At 33.0% G+C, this 14,815-nt stretch overlaps 1 protein-coding gene across 1 annotated transcript in view; it reads right to left on the bottom strand.

Annotated features, from left to right (window-relative positions):
• The window catches only part of LOC148305939 (phospholipase A1 1-like), a 16,202-nt gene extending 1,387 nt beyond the window's left edge, over positions 1–14,815 (bottom strand). The window contains exons 1-6 of the mRNA XM_088265844.1: positions 14,484–14,815; positions 10,952–11,133; positions 8,477–8,600; positions 2,840–3,085; positions 2,117–2,299; positions 1,237–1,399 (exon numbers count right to left, since the gene is read on the bottom strand). Of these exons, the coding sequence (XP_088121970.1) occupies positions 1,237–1,399; positions 2,117–2,299; positions 2,840–3,085; positions 8,477–8,600; positions 10,952–11,133; positions 14,484–14,550 (965 nt within the window). The 5' untranslated portion in view covers positions 14,551–14,815. The remainder of the gene's footprint in view (positions 1–1,236; positions 1,400–2,116; positions 2,300–2,839; positions 3,086–8,476; positions 8,601–10,951; positions 11,134–14,483) is intronic.

Raw genomic sequence — 14,815 nt, 5'->3', positions numbered from 1 at the left:
CAAAGCCAACATCCCTGATATGCAATGATTCTGTGTCTATCTTGAAAAAGTATAACATTAATTGGCATTACGAGGCAAACATGCAAATAAATTTAAAAAGTACCTAATATATATATATATATATATATATATATATATATATATATATATATATATATATATATATATATATATATATATATATACTGTCTCTTGTTTGCTTTAAATAATAATATAAGTTTTGTTTTGCGGCCCAGTATGAAATCACCTTTCTAAAATCTGGCCCGGGTACTGAAAATGTTGGCCAGTCATAATTTAAATGTTTTACATTTATAGCTTATAAAATGTCATTTTCAAGCGATTGCCTTAACTGCATTAACTCTTTACCCATGGTTGGTACACAGTCTCTAATACCTTTGATAATGCCCAACATACATTTGACACACAATTTGTGACAACGCTCTACTCAAGATTGCCTAGACCGAGTATTGATATTATAAAGATTTTTGGTCAATATGTAAGTATATAAATAAAATGTATCTTATTCATCTTTGCGGATTGTATTAACCTCTCGATTAATAAGATATTAATGACATTTTAAAACATTGTTTATTCCGTCGGTAAAACATATAACTAGCCGAAATGATTGTGTTGTATAACCTTGTACATAATAAGCAAGGTAAATAATAAATGCAATAACCATCTAATAAAAAATCAAATGTTTTGTATCATCAATAGATGGCGTTGGTAGTCCAGATCCCGAATAATCTGTATATTTTTGAGAAATAATAGCTATGCCCCAAATGTGGGACCGCACTGTATATGATCTGATATTTTATAGTCCCTCGGTTGGGGCGGTACGTACGGAGAGGTTAATATGTTAAAGATAAATGTATTGTCTGCAGTTACATAATTCAATTACATACTATGTTGATCTCAGGGTCCACTGTAATAAGATAAAATATTTGCATTTCCTTTGTGCTGTATATTTCGATTCCAACTTGAGCCCTTATGTTTGAGAAGCACAGTAAAAAGCATCTATTTTGGCTGAATGACACATGAATTAGAGATGTAATTATTATATTGCATCATTTAAATCTCAAAACTCAGATTCTACTTAGTCCAAAAATGCAAATAAAAGTTACTACAAAAAAATTCCATTACTGTGTTATAAGTTTGGACAGCCGAACTGATTTGAAACGCAGGGATTGAATTAAAAATAGGCATAATAACTATAAAAAAAGCGTTTTTCCTTACAGGTGAGGTGCTGCTTGTCCAATAGCAAGGGGGGGACCTGGTAAGGCCGCTTGAGGTAGGGCCCCCATCGGGCACCTTCTAGCGCAGGGCTCTGCTAATTGTGGAGTAAACAGACTCTCTGCCTGATAGCAAATGGACCAAATATGGCTACAGAGAGGCTCATCTGAAATTTGAAGTTATAAAGTAAAATCGTTTAAAAAAATGCTTGGATTAATATTAGTACAATTGAAAATCTAACCCACAACAAAATCTTTATCCATGACGGGTAAACACTATACTGACCCAATAATAGTGCATAGGGCACGGTAAACAGATTAACTCAATTTAAAACTTTTCATTAGTTATATCAATCAATTTAGGTGTAGATTCTCTGATCTAGCATTAAAATATATTTGAATAATTAAGATGTGATGGAAAAGAAGGCCCTTAAAGGGAGCAAAAATACATTACTGCTGTGAAAGATAATGGAGGAGGAAAAAGGTAAGTAATCAGTTCCCTGTCTAGCCCTAGCGTGACTCAAGACAAGGAGTTTGTATTGCAATTTACTTACCCGAGCACTGCTCGGGTAAGTCATATTCCGACTCGTTAGTATTGGTTTGCCCGAGTCAAATATTGACCCATTTGTTTTTATTGAATAACCTGAGCGGTGTTCGGACAGTCTTGTTTTGACTTGTAGGTAACAATTTCCTGCACTGACAAATTTTCTCGCCAAAATTCAACATTTATGAAGTGGAAAAGGAGTATAGCATCGATGACTAAGCCACAGTGTTGACACAACTTGATCATTATGTTACGAAGGCAAGGTGATCAGTTCTGTATTCAAGGTGCTTAGATTTTTGAGTGGAACATAATAAGATTAGATTGAAACGAAGCATCTTACTAGGAGTATTGCTGCAGTATGGTTGTGACCGTCCACCGTTGATGCACACATCCATGTGTCCCATTCGTCCTCCTTCGCCGTAGTGGCCTGCGTTCGTATGGAGCACCTGAACGTGTTGAGCGTCTCCAGCATCCAAATGTAGGGCGGGGTTATTACGGATCAGAGGACGAGCCGGGTCCAATCCTAGAGGGAATGATGGCCAGAAAAAGGTTAGTAAACAATTACACAAATACGTATTACAATTTCAAGTGCTTTTTTCAGATATGCCACAGTATTTAAAAATAGCCAGTATTCAATTTGATCTTTTAGCATATCTCATGAAGACGAGGTATCCGTCTTGCGTTTTGCTTAAAATATTTTAATATTTGACTTTGCTTCTATCCTAACCACATTCGCCTTATAAATTTGTTAAATTATCATTTCTTCACTCGTTCGATTCACTTCCTCAAACCATCATGACACATCTTACTTAATTTTATCGATAATGCTTATCTCGGCCTTGAGTGGTCAGATCAAGAGTCGAAACAATCTGCATGTATGTATGAGAATATGTATGAATATCGAAGTGAAGATTATGTGCCAAGATAGATTGGTGTAGCGTTCTATTTTCTCTTCCTACCCTAAAGGGAAGCGGTGTGATGGTTAGTTAGTTAGTAAGACATTAACTTGGTAAATACTACTAATAATCATACTTTATGCTGACAAATAACGTCGAATACACACCTATGATTCTGGTGATCCTGAATGGCAGGTAGTTAGCCATGATCCCGCAGATGTGGGCGCCGAGCGAGTGGCCAACACAAGACATGGTCTCCATGGGCAACCCCTGGACCAGCAGTCTCCCCAGCATGGCAGCGGTGCAGCGGGCCACGCTGCGCAGGTTGTGAACGGCTGCCACGTAGCACGGAGGCTGGCACAATGCACCCCAGTCCACCATCAATACATTGTACTTGGCAGTTCGTAGATAAGCTGGAACGCAATAGTACATTTGAAATTTATAATTCTCATCTGAACGAAATGGGGCAGAAGGCATTGTATCGCATCATCAGTGTCATTTTGAACATTGATTACTTCCCGTTGACAGAAAATATAATAAAATTATGAAATATAAAATGGGGATCAATCTGACTTTGCGTTGAAATGAGAAGCTTTCAGAAGCTTAAAAGTAATATGAAAATATATAATTCCATGTCGAGCATGGAATTTACTATTAATGCCCTATACACACCATCATACAGTCTCCCTCCGTAGTGGAGTGGTTACCACGCTGGAGGTACCGAGTTAGATTCCCAGGAAGGTCAAAATAAAGAAAGTGATTTTTTCACTATAATATTTATCGAATATCACCATGGACTGGCACCTGAAGCGCAAGACTGATCATCTTGCCTTCCAGTAATTAACAACCAATTAAATACTGTGTCAATATGATGCAGTGCCCTATGTACCTTTTGCTACTATAAACGTTAGAAGAAGAGAACATACCTCACAAATAAACAAATATGACTAGTATATAATATAACTGATTTATATGATATAACTAAAGAATCACTTCATTAAAATGTATCCATTCAATTAATATAACATATTCATAATCGCTGTTTGAAAAATTAAGTTCTTATATTTTACGAGATAATTATTTTTTCTTTAAAGTCGAGTTGTAGTAAATACATATCACCGAAAGGAAACGGTTAAATAAGAAAGAAAACAAGATGGTCAAAATTTGGATGCGTATTGGATTCTCGTTCGATTCCAGACGTATTTATGTTACATTAGTGACATTGACCCATTTATGGACACTGCGCCAGCAGGGCCAGACTTAACAATCAGAATAGAAACAGAACCGGATCGGAAAAACTAGACGCCTGTTTTTATTATTTTCATTTCGTGCTGCACGTGTTAAATTTAATAATGAATCCATACAGTGTGTAGCGTTACGTTATTTTTATGACAGTAAAATCTCTTGATAACCTTTATTTTCGCTTGATATCGATGATAGGATTTGCAATGATATTAACCTTCCCATCATACATTCAAAAATAGCTGAATTTACATTTTTTTTAAATACCTCCTCTCCACTAACGTCAAAAATTTCGGAACAAACGGATAAAAAAATTCGCAAGAACAAATTACTGTTTTATGATCGTGACATTTTCCAGCGACCATTATTTTTAAGTCATTGGCTGACTTCGTCGACAGGATTTGTGACAAACATAACGAGTAGAAAATACGCTTATTTTTATGACTTCACCACGTGACCAAGTTGCTAGGAACCTTAAGGTACATATAGAGTCTGTTCACAGTTATTTTACCTCTAGTTATTTTTTATTTATTTATTGATTTATTATTATTTATACTGCCAAATAAATAAAAACTATATTTAAAAACTTGAGGTAAAATAACTGTGAACATACTGTACACATGCCCCTAATTTAGCATGCTTAAGGCCCATACATTAAATCGTAACTCAATTTTCTTTGAACCCAGGTAACTTTTGACGTAATTATTTTTTTTCCTTAAAACGCCGTGTTTGTAGTAAAAAAAATATTCGAAATAAATTTTCAAGCAAAAGCATACAGCTAAAGAGCATGCTTGTCTTAAGTCCTTATTCGTAATAATATAATTAATTAAGCATCCGGCTGCGCTGAGAGCCGGTCGACACTTCACGTCTGAGTTTTTTTTTGTTGGAATACACATTGGATTTTTTGTTTTTTAGAATATACTCATATCGAAAAAAAATTGTACATGCAATTTTTAACTCCTTGCCTTTCAATAACTGTTTTCTTTTCAAAACCATAAAATTATTTCGAAGAAAAACTTATTTTCAATACAAAAACGGTGTTTTAAGAAAAAAATCACTTACGTAAATTGTTACCTTGGCTTATAGAAAATTAAGTTGCGATTCAAAGTATACTGGGCCCTAATGAGCATGTGTATCTAGACCTTTGGGCGCCATTTACACGTTTTGCGTTATATCTTAGCACGCATCATGTAGCGTTAAGCGTGACGATGTAATTAAACCTTCCTAGGCTCTAACTTCAAAGTACTAGCGACAAGCATGATGTCCATTATGCAACGTATCGGCGATAACCTCGTTAAAACTCCAGTCTTAACTCTTGGATTCTTTGGTTTCTTCATCATTTGGCGTTGCGTGTTCAAACAACACCAAAGTAGATATTATATTTTTACATTAGGGTTGCCATTCGCCCAGATATGTCGCACAGTAAGACAGGGTTCATGAAAACGTGGGAAAAATCTTAAGTTTTTAAATTACTTTTCCGTGTGTGGAAAACTTTAGAGATTCATAGTATTATTTTCTATGTAGTTGGTAAAATAACAGATTAATAATTTATTTCATTCGGCAGTTACTTTATGATAAAATTTATCTTTTTTTAATTTAACCCTTTGGACGCGTAAATCAACTGTAGTCCATAGCTTGTAAAGGCCATGGAACAAATAAAAAAACAAATAAACAAATAAAAAGAAATAAAAGGAATTTTATAGAATACCTACTTAATTTTTTATGGAAAATTTGCATTTTACAAATCAACTTTTATTTTTTGCTTAACGCGTTCAAAGTTTTACTTAGTAAATACCACTGTTTCTTAAAATCTATTGTGAAACGCGTTTCGGTGCATTCCGCATTATTTTCAACACAACAAATTTTAAGAAACAGTTGTATTTACTAAGTTAAACTTTAATTAAAAATGAGATTAAATGTTTAAACCAAACAAATAATTGATTGGGTCATAAAATAATAAAAAGCAGGAAATATTACGGAATTTCTTAATCACAAATCATCATTATTACAAATTCTGGTGTTGTTTTATTAAATGGCGTCCATTTTGATTTAAATTTACCTATAATTAAATTTTTGCTCAGTAATATTTTCTCTACACAGTTCAGAATTTGTTACAATAAGTAACTGTTTGTAAAAAAAATATTCAACTAAGCAGATTATTTATTTTTCCTAGTTAAGAAACTGTTACTATTTAAGTTATTAGACAATAAATTAGGAAAAATATGACGTCGCCCACCTTATCAAGCTGATATACCTTGGGAATATTGAAGGAAGGGTAGGGAGATGAAAGAAAATTCTGCACAAAAAATATACTTAAATTGATTTAATTAAAAATATAAAAATTATACGAAAGCGACTTTAACTTAAACTAATCTTAAATTGCTATCTTAAATTAGCTTAAAATTAATTAATCCTATCTTAAATTAAACTTATTCTAACCTTTGGTGAAAAAGATGCGCCGTGATGCTGGGGTGGCTGTGATTCTTTGTTAAAAAGCTGCGCTGTTGGATGCTGGGATGAGGTTCTTCTTATGACGGGCCGCCGTGCGATGATTCTTGCTTCTTATCTTCTTCTTCTCCTAGTAGAGCTTCGGCTCTTAATTTGAGGCTTATGACCCGGCGTGGGTCTGCTTTTGATACTCCGGATGAGTAACTCCTTTTTTTTCTATCTTCTCTCTCCCTGCGTAGAGCTCCCGCTCTTCTCCTCACTTAAGTCTTAAAACCTGGTGTAGGTATGCTCCTTCTAACTGATTTCTCCCGACTGCTCGATCCCCCTGATCTCTCCCGACTGCTCCTTCCAACTCCTTGATCCCACTGATTTCCCGAATGCTCCTTCCAACTCGTTTCTCCCGACTGATTGCTCCCAACTGACTATTCCGACCAGTCCGACTGGTCGGTCTTCTCTGATCCGATGGATCCCTTCCAACTGATCCTTCCAATTGTTGGCTTCCAAGAGAGCGATCCCACTGATTTCTTCCCGTTATATTCGGTTTCTCTCCTTGAAGATCACGCCCTCGAAACCATTTTTCATTGGCTGACGGTGCGCTTGTATCCACCCCCAAAATTTTCAACGTCTAGACATCAATTAGCAATAATTTTATTTGCGCTATATAATAATAAATGCTCTTAGTATAGACCACCGGCAAACATCTATTATCCTGGTTTACTAAGGCCAGCGGGTTGGCGACAGTTTTTATGATTCAAACCTTTTAAATACATTTTAGTTTTACGACAGGTAAATTATAAAAGGTCGGAGCCATAAAAAATATTTGCACGCACAGAAAAAAAATTTACCTAAGACTAATTAATTAAATGGATTGACAATTGATTATTTTTGCCAGGCTAGAGGAGAAACGTGGTTTCACCACGTCAAATATAAGGAATAAAATAATTTCCGTCGTGATATAATATCGACAAAATTAGTGAGACTTGAGTCGTATATTATACAAGTTTTACCTTAATATAGGACTTAAGGTAAACGAGTAAATACTTCGGTAAAGTGTTCATTTACGAGAGTATAAAAAAATCGGTTTTCGTGTTCAATATGGTTATTCAACTACTTGCAATTGCTAGCCACATACATACATGTGCACGCACATTACGCATCATATTATTACCTAAATGCATTTATTACATATATCTATAACATATTATATGCATTACCTAAATATGTATATTGAGTGAGGTCAAACCAGGGTTAGAATTTAGTTGTGAAGATCAGTGTTCCGCAAAGTGTGTGCCGCGGAAAAAATTCTAGTTTTGTGAGGATAAAACAGCCTTATCAACAATTGCTCAAAATTTTGATCGCCTGTACGCAGTTAAGCAGGCTCACATTTCGCATAAAATCATAATATGTTATTTATGTTTTTGCATTTAATTAATTTTGATAATAAATCAATATTAAGTGAACTTTGTTTTTTTTTTTCTTTAGAGTACCTTCAAAATTTATTGATTTGGCAGGTGTGCCTTGAAGAGAAAAAGTTTGCGGAACTTGTGCCTTTTAACTTGTGCCCATAAGTATCATATATCGCTCACACCTTTCAACAGCGTCATATATCTAAAATAGTAAATTTTCAGTTGTGCATGTTTTTTTTGGAATGCCCAGAAAATGTACAATATCCCAGCAAAAGCGGCATATTTTAAACTTAATATTTACCCGCTACATGGCAGAAAGTGTTGTTTTTGCATTTTGAAGAAAAGTTATTTTTGAATTATTTTTTTAAATTTACTAAATATTTTTCAAATGGAGATAAAAAAAACACTCAGTTTTTACCTAAAAAGATCTGTTGCACAGTCAAAAGTTCAATAAATGGCTTAATATTTATTTTTAATACATTTTACTATATTTTTAAACTTTAAAAACGATCTCCAGAAAAATCAAGTTTTTTGATAAATGACATTGTTGAAAGGAGTGAGCGATATGAACGTATGTACATGCAGGGAACATACATTAAACCAATATATACCATTAAACCTTATACATACTTCATATTTCACCGGCGAAGGACTTTCGTTTATTTTTTAACAAAGTATGTCCGCACGTATCAAATAATGAACACTTACCATCCCTCAGTACTATGATAGGAAGTGTGTCATCGGCTCCAGCATAACCGTGGATGATAAGAATTGTCTCCAGGCTAGGATCCCAGCTGGTACCACGCAACCAGTCTGACGACTCCAACACCACCTGAAGAAAAATAATAAATTTCAGCCCTCAACTGTGTCTGATAATCGTTTCCACCACTTAATTTATAAATTACTAGTGTTTCACTGTCATTACTTTATTTTGTATTATGTTACGGAAGGATCCATTAATGAAAAAAACGGTTATAAATAAATATTTATATAAAAACATAATTTTTTTTCATTTTAATCCCAGTTTTCGGTAAACAATCGATAAATAATACATATTTTACAAAAAAAAATAACATCACTACGTTGTATCCCCTTAACGAAATGTTTATTTTGAATTCTGGACGATTTGAGTTCTGGATTTTTTTAAAGACCCTTGGCTCGTAAAAGAAATCCCTCATTATTTTTTTTAGAGTTATAACTTTGTTTAATTTTAATTTTAATTATTAACGAATTCTGGAACTAAACAGGTTTTCATTACGGTTATTTTATAAATATTCTTTTTTTCACTACCTTGCTTTCCGAATACTTTCTGAATATTTTTATAATGTTTAATAAAATAAAACGCATACTTTCTTTCTTACTACTTTTATCTTAAGCTATATATCTAACCAGTTTCTATAAATCCCGTATCTTCTTAAGAGATGGATAGGTATTGTACTAACCATTCCCGAAGACGACAAGCCATTCAAACTGGTTAGAGATATACAATACCAAAAAATAAAAGATTTAAAAAATGACTATTTTCAATAAAATATAAAGCTATTAAATTTTTTTCTACCTATTGCAAGTTTACGTAATATGGTCGCACATATCGCTCACACCTTTCAACACCGTCATATATCAAAAAAACTTGATTTTTCATGAGATCGTTTTAAAAGTTTAAAAATAAAATAAAATGTATTAAAAATAAATGTCAAGCCACTTATTAAACTTTTTACTGTGCAACAGATCTTTTTAGGTAAAACCTGACTGTTTTTTCTCCATTTGAAAAATATTTAGTATTTTTAAATATTTACTTACACAATACATTTTCTTGAAAATGCAAAAACAACACTTTCTGCCACTTGTAGCGGGTAAATATTAAGTTTAAAATATGCCGCTTTTGCTGAGATATAGTATATTATCTGGGCATTCCGAAAACATGCACAACTGAAAATTTACGGTTTTTGATATTTGACGTTGATGAAGGGAGTGAGCGATATGAATTATATTTAGATTCAGGATAAAGTTAAATATTGAAAGTGAAATCTGATTACTGTGATTTGTGAGGATGATATTCAAACTTTAAGCGAATATCGCTGATTTAATTTAAATAATATTTAGCGTGACCCAAAATCTTGTCGACTTTAGTATGTTAATTATTTCCTTGACCAGAGAAAGTCCTGAGAAAGCAACGCGTTGTGTCCATTCGTTTACCATAATTTGCCATTTGGATTAACTTGTATTGCACAAATATAATACCAGCATTGGTTCAATATTGTTCAATGAAATATGTGTTTAAAACTTTCACTCATTGGTAAAAAGGTGAGAATTTGGCGTATCTAGTAAACCAAAAAAACTTAAATGTTTTTGCGTCTGTGAGTTACTAAATAATGACGACATTGTGTGATTTATTTGTAACCAGTTTATGCATATGTTACGATTTGCTAATCTTTTCTCTGGCTTCGAAGTAAACCAGTATTACATGCTATGTTCGTCCATTATTTACACACAACAAAAAGTTTGCTTTAAAGATCGTATGGTTTTTTAGTATGTTTCTTGAAATTTGTATAACGTAAATGTAATGCAATAGACTTGTAAAAAATACACATAATGTAAAAGGCATTTATTGCGAAAAGGTAATCATCTGCAAATGCGATTTTTAGTTATGGTAATATTGTAGTAATAAGATCTTAAAAACTTAATTCCGGGTATGTCATTGTCTAATAAACATTATATTTTAAAAAATTCCAGCAATAAACATCCCAATGTACATATAATTCTAATATCAACCTAATATAAGTCTAAAAAAGATTCTGTTATATTAGAGTTAAAAGAAATGTGTTAACCATAAATAAAAAAATCATTAATTTATTCAGCAGTCACTTAGTGTTAGGTACAATCTATCCATATTTAAGTATCAACGTCCCAAGGACCCAACTCAAAATTTTTGAATAAGCTTTATTTGAAAATGATGCGGAATGCATCGAAACACGTGTCACAAATATTTTAAAAAAATAGTGATATTTACTAAGTGAAACTTAAATTAAAAATTCATACTCGTAAATAATAAGTTTAGTTCTACTTAAAGTGATCTGTAAATAATTTTAAATAAGATGTGACATTTTCGAATGTACTATTTTTTTAACGAAATTCCTTTTAATTTTGAATTTATCATAATTCTTCTCCATCCTCATTTTGTACCTTTTGTCTTTTTGTTGGTTCATCCGGACTATACAGGGAAAAGTGCACATCCGGATCCGGACATAAATCCCTGTCTGCTCCTCTCCTCCAAATACAGTTGGGATGATCTCCTCCTTCCGTTAGACTCTGGTTTCCAAGAAGCAGGGCATCCCGAATTCTGTGAGGGCGCTGTGCTGGACAACCTAACATCCGATTAAAAATAAATTAACAACAAGAAGAAAAAAAAGAAGCCCATTTAGCAACCGTGTTGGAGGTCCCGGTTTAAATTTCTAGGGGGTTTTAAATAAATATGATAACCCTGGACTTGTGCCTGAAGCGCAGGGTAAATCATCTTACCTTCATGTAATTAAAGATAACACTACTTCGATTTTAATTATTGCCCTTTGCACAGTTGTGTGCTGAACTAGGCTGAAAAAGCGTTTCTTACCCTTTTTTCCGACGTTTCGTACGAAACCTCATGATTTTTGTCGAGAATTTGTTACACATAATTCGATTTGCGATTTAGATGAAAAATTGTATATTTTTACGTACATTTTAAATGCCGACTTGTTTAAAATTTAAAGCTTTATATTTTTGTGATTACAACCGTTGCATATTAAAAAATTATTTCTAAATTTATTTAATAATCATTATCAGTAAAGAGTTACAATTACGACTTAAAGCTATGCGAATTTCTCGGATTTTCAGTCTCTTATTCCTGGTAGTATTATTCATAATTAGTATTTCTTTTTGTCAATCACACATCTTGCCAACATTTCTAATCGCATTTCAGAGCCTCATCAATTAATTAAGTGAATAAAAAACTAATAGGATAGATTACTAAACTCTTTTATCTCAGAAGACTCACTTCGATTCACATAACTGTAGGCAAACTGTTCCGATTTATGTACTATCTATTCGTGGATTTGATACTTGATTGTGCTATATCTTCTTCGACCTTCTCGGCTTTTCCTCTACTCGCATTCACTTCTTAAATCTGTTTCATCCTTCAATCATCATGCCTTTTACTCCATTATTTTTGCATTTTTTCCGTATTTTATCTCCTAAACATTCATCATTCAACGTTTTGCCCCACAAACGTTGAAACAGATTCCATTTTGAGAGTACATTCAGTTTGCTTTCGTCCTTCTTTCGACCAACAAACATTACAATAACCCAGAAAGTCACAATTAGAATGATAGTCGCGTATGGTGTGTATGTACGAGTATGACACTAAAGACGATAATGTTGAACCAAATAAAACAAATTAACCCATTATTTTTTAGTTGGTCTAGCGTACAAGTGAAGTTACTGTTACGGCAAAACCAATAAAAATAATAATATTACAATGGTTTTATTACGTTCATATAATACTAATTGTTCAGACACTATCGATACTCTAGAACCAGATACATAAAATAATGCGTTTATAATTTTTAAATTTCTATAAATTGATTTTTTTATTAAAACATTATAAATATTAGTTGGATAATGGTCACATATTTTTATTATATTTTAAAAAAACATTTGAAAAACCACATCTGCATCCAATTGTGTATAGGGTACTGTGAAGGATGGATGTGGCGTTAAGTTGATTGTCAATAAATAAAAAAATTACCTCACTTTTCCCAAAAACAGAATGGCTTTTGTGCTTGGAGAGGAACTTAGTTGACTTAGGTTATTTAAATACATTTTAGTAAGACGTATATTTTATGGGTATGCCTCCTTCGTGTAGTGGTCATCACGTTTAGCTACCATGCTGGAGGTCCTGGGTTAGATTCTCAGGGGGCTCAAAATAAATAAAAGTGTTTTTCCGAATTTAAATTATTCAATGTAACCCTAGACCGGTACCTGAAGTGCAACGCTGATCACATTTCCTTAATGTATTTAACGACCAAGATAACACTGTTTCTACGCAATGCAGAGTCTTATGCACCATTGGGTGCGGATAAGGGTTAGAAAAATATTTGAAACGTTATTTAGTATTTTAATTGTATTTATTTGGGGTCGGTTTTAATCTCTATTGGGTTTGTATCTATAATATCGAAGTCATACGTGATTATTGAATATTTATCTTACTAGCTTAATATTGCCCTGAAAAAAATCCCAAAAGATTTTAAACTTGGAAGTATAATATATTGACTTGTTAAAAATGACTAACTGCATTGATGTTTATTTTCTTGCCAAACAAAATTGACTTAAATGGCCCTCCTAAACATTTTACGTTTTGTTAGTTGGTCACTTTCTCCTGTACGACTACGATATGTATATTGAATTCCCAGAAAAAAAATCAACGATCTATTTTTCGTTAATTCATTCATTTCATTCAAACCCTTATCCGCACCCTAATGGTGCATAGGGCACTGCATCATATAAACGCAGTTTTATCTTGATCGTTAACACATGAAGAAAAGGTGATTAGCCCTCCATTTCCGGTACCAGTCCAGGGTAATATTGAATAAATATAAGAGTGAAAAAATCACTTATATTTATTTGACCCCCCCTGGGAAACGAATCCGGGACCTCCAGTACGGTAGCCGAGCGTGCTGACCATTACACTACGGAGGCGGACAAAATCGTTAATACGAGTTTGTATTACATTTTTTTATTATTTCATAATTATTTGAAGCAATAAAGCAAGGTAGTCAATCAGTCTCAGCTCCAGATTCATTTTTTTTCACGTTTGCAAGCGTAATTGAACACTGCTTTTCCAAAAAGAAACTTTATGTTGGTACATCCTTTTGTTATTATAGTGTTACACATAAAATTACTTAATCTGACCTCACGTAAGTAAAGTAGGCGTGATGTACAGTGGCGAGGATTGCATTTTCTGACCAGTTGTTCGTTAATAGGGCCACTACATTCCATTATAATGCTCACCTGTTACAGTGACTCCATTGTAATCCCTACCCGTATAATTATATTTAATTACCTATTATATTTACGTACCTACTTATTGTAAAAACATTTTTCTTAGCCATCTCCCACTACCTCCAATTCATAAAATTATCTTACCTCTTTTGACTCTCTTCCTATCATCAATTTACAATATTTTAACTACTCAATCATACTGTAATACCTTTTCACGTATGTTTTCATTTAAGTTTTCTACTGACAATTACCATGATTTATAATAAAAAAAAATTAAGACACCTTTTTTCATACGGGTTTTATCTAAAAAAATGCTTTGTATTACAATACATTTCAGTTTTGTACTGACATTTCTTGGTGGAACTACATTTAAAATACGCAAATAAAATAACAACTATGTATAATACATAGTTTTTTCCCACAAATGCTTAATTTACCATTGACCGGGTTTCGTCGTAACCGACATCGTCATTGACCAGTCTGATGATGACGGTTACGACGAAACCAAATCACTGGTCAAATAAAACGTACGAGAAAAAAACTGTATAAGTAGTTGTTATTTTATTATAAACTGCGTTATAAACTATTTATGAACAATAATAAAAAACGAAATCAAGAATTAGTAAATTATAAGACTTGGAAAAAATATTAAAAAATATTATCTCAACAGGTAGGTACTTACATGTAAAATATAGCGAGAATAATGTAGCTATGTATACAATCGTCCACAAATTACACCTAAGCACCATAGTAAATTTATATAAAAAGTACAACAGGGAACGCTTCTAAAACGGTTAAGTTTTCTCAGTTTTCACAATCAACAACAACTGTCACTTTCACGAAAGGCGGGAAACTGGTTTATTTTGCATTAGCTTGTACACTAAGTGCGTAACAATACGTAAATGATTGCATATATTTTAAATGAAAAATAATTTTATATTATTATTTTTCTGTTCATGTCGTCTGTATTGTTATTGAACAGGTGTACTAAGAAGCGACGACTGAGTAAGACTG

Source organism: Brachycentrus maculatus, unplaced genomic scaffold (assembly GCF_059751285.1).
Source record: "Brachycentrus maculatus isolate JH-2025_06_01 unplaced genomic scaffold, ASM5975128v1 h1tg000258l, whole genome shotgun sequence".
Lineage (NCBI taxonomy): Eukaryota > Metazoa > Arthropoda > Insecta > Trichoptera > Brachycentridae > Brachycentrus > Brachycentrus maculatus.
This window is presented reverse-complemented; position numbering and strand designations above follow the sequence as displayed.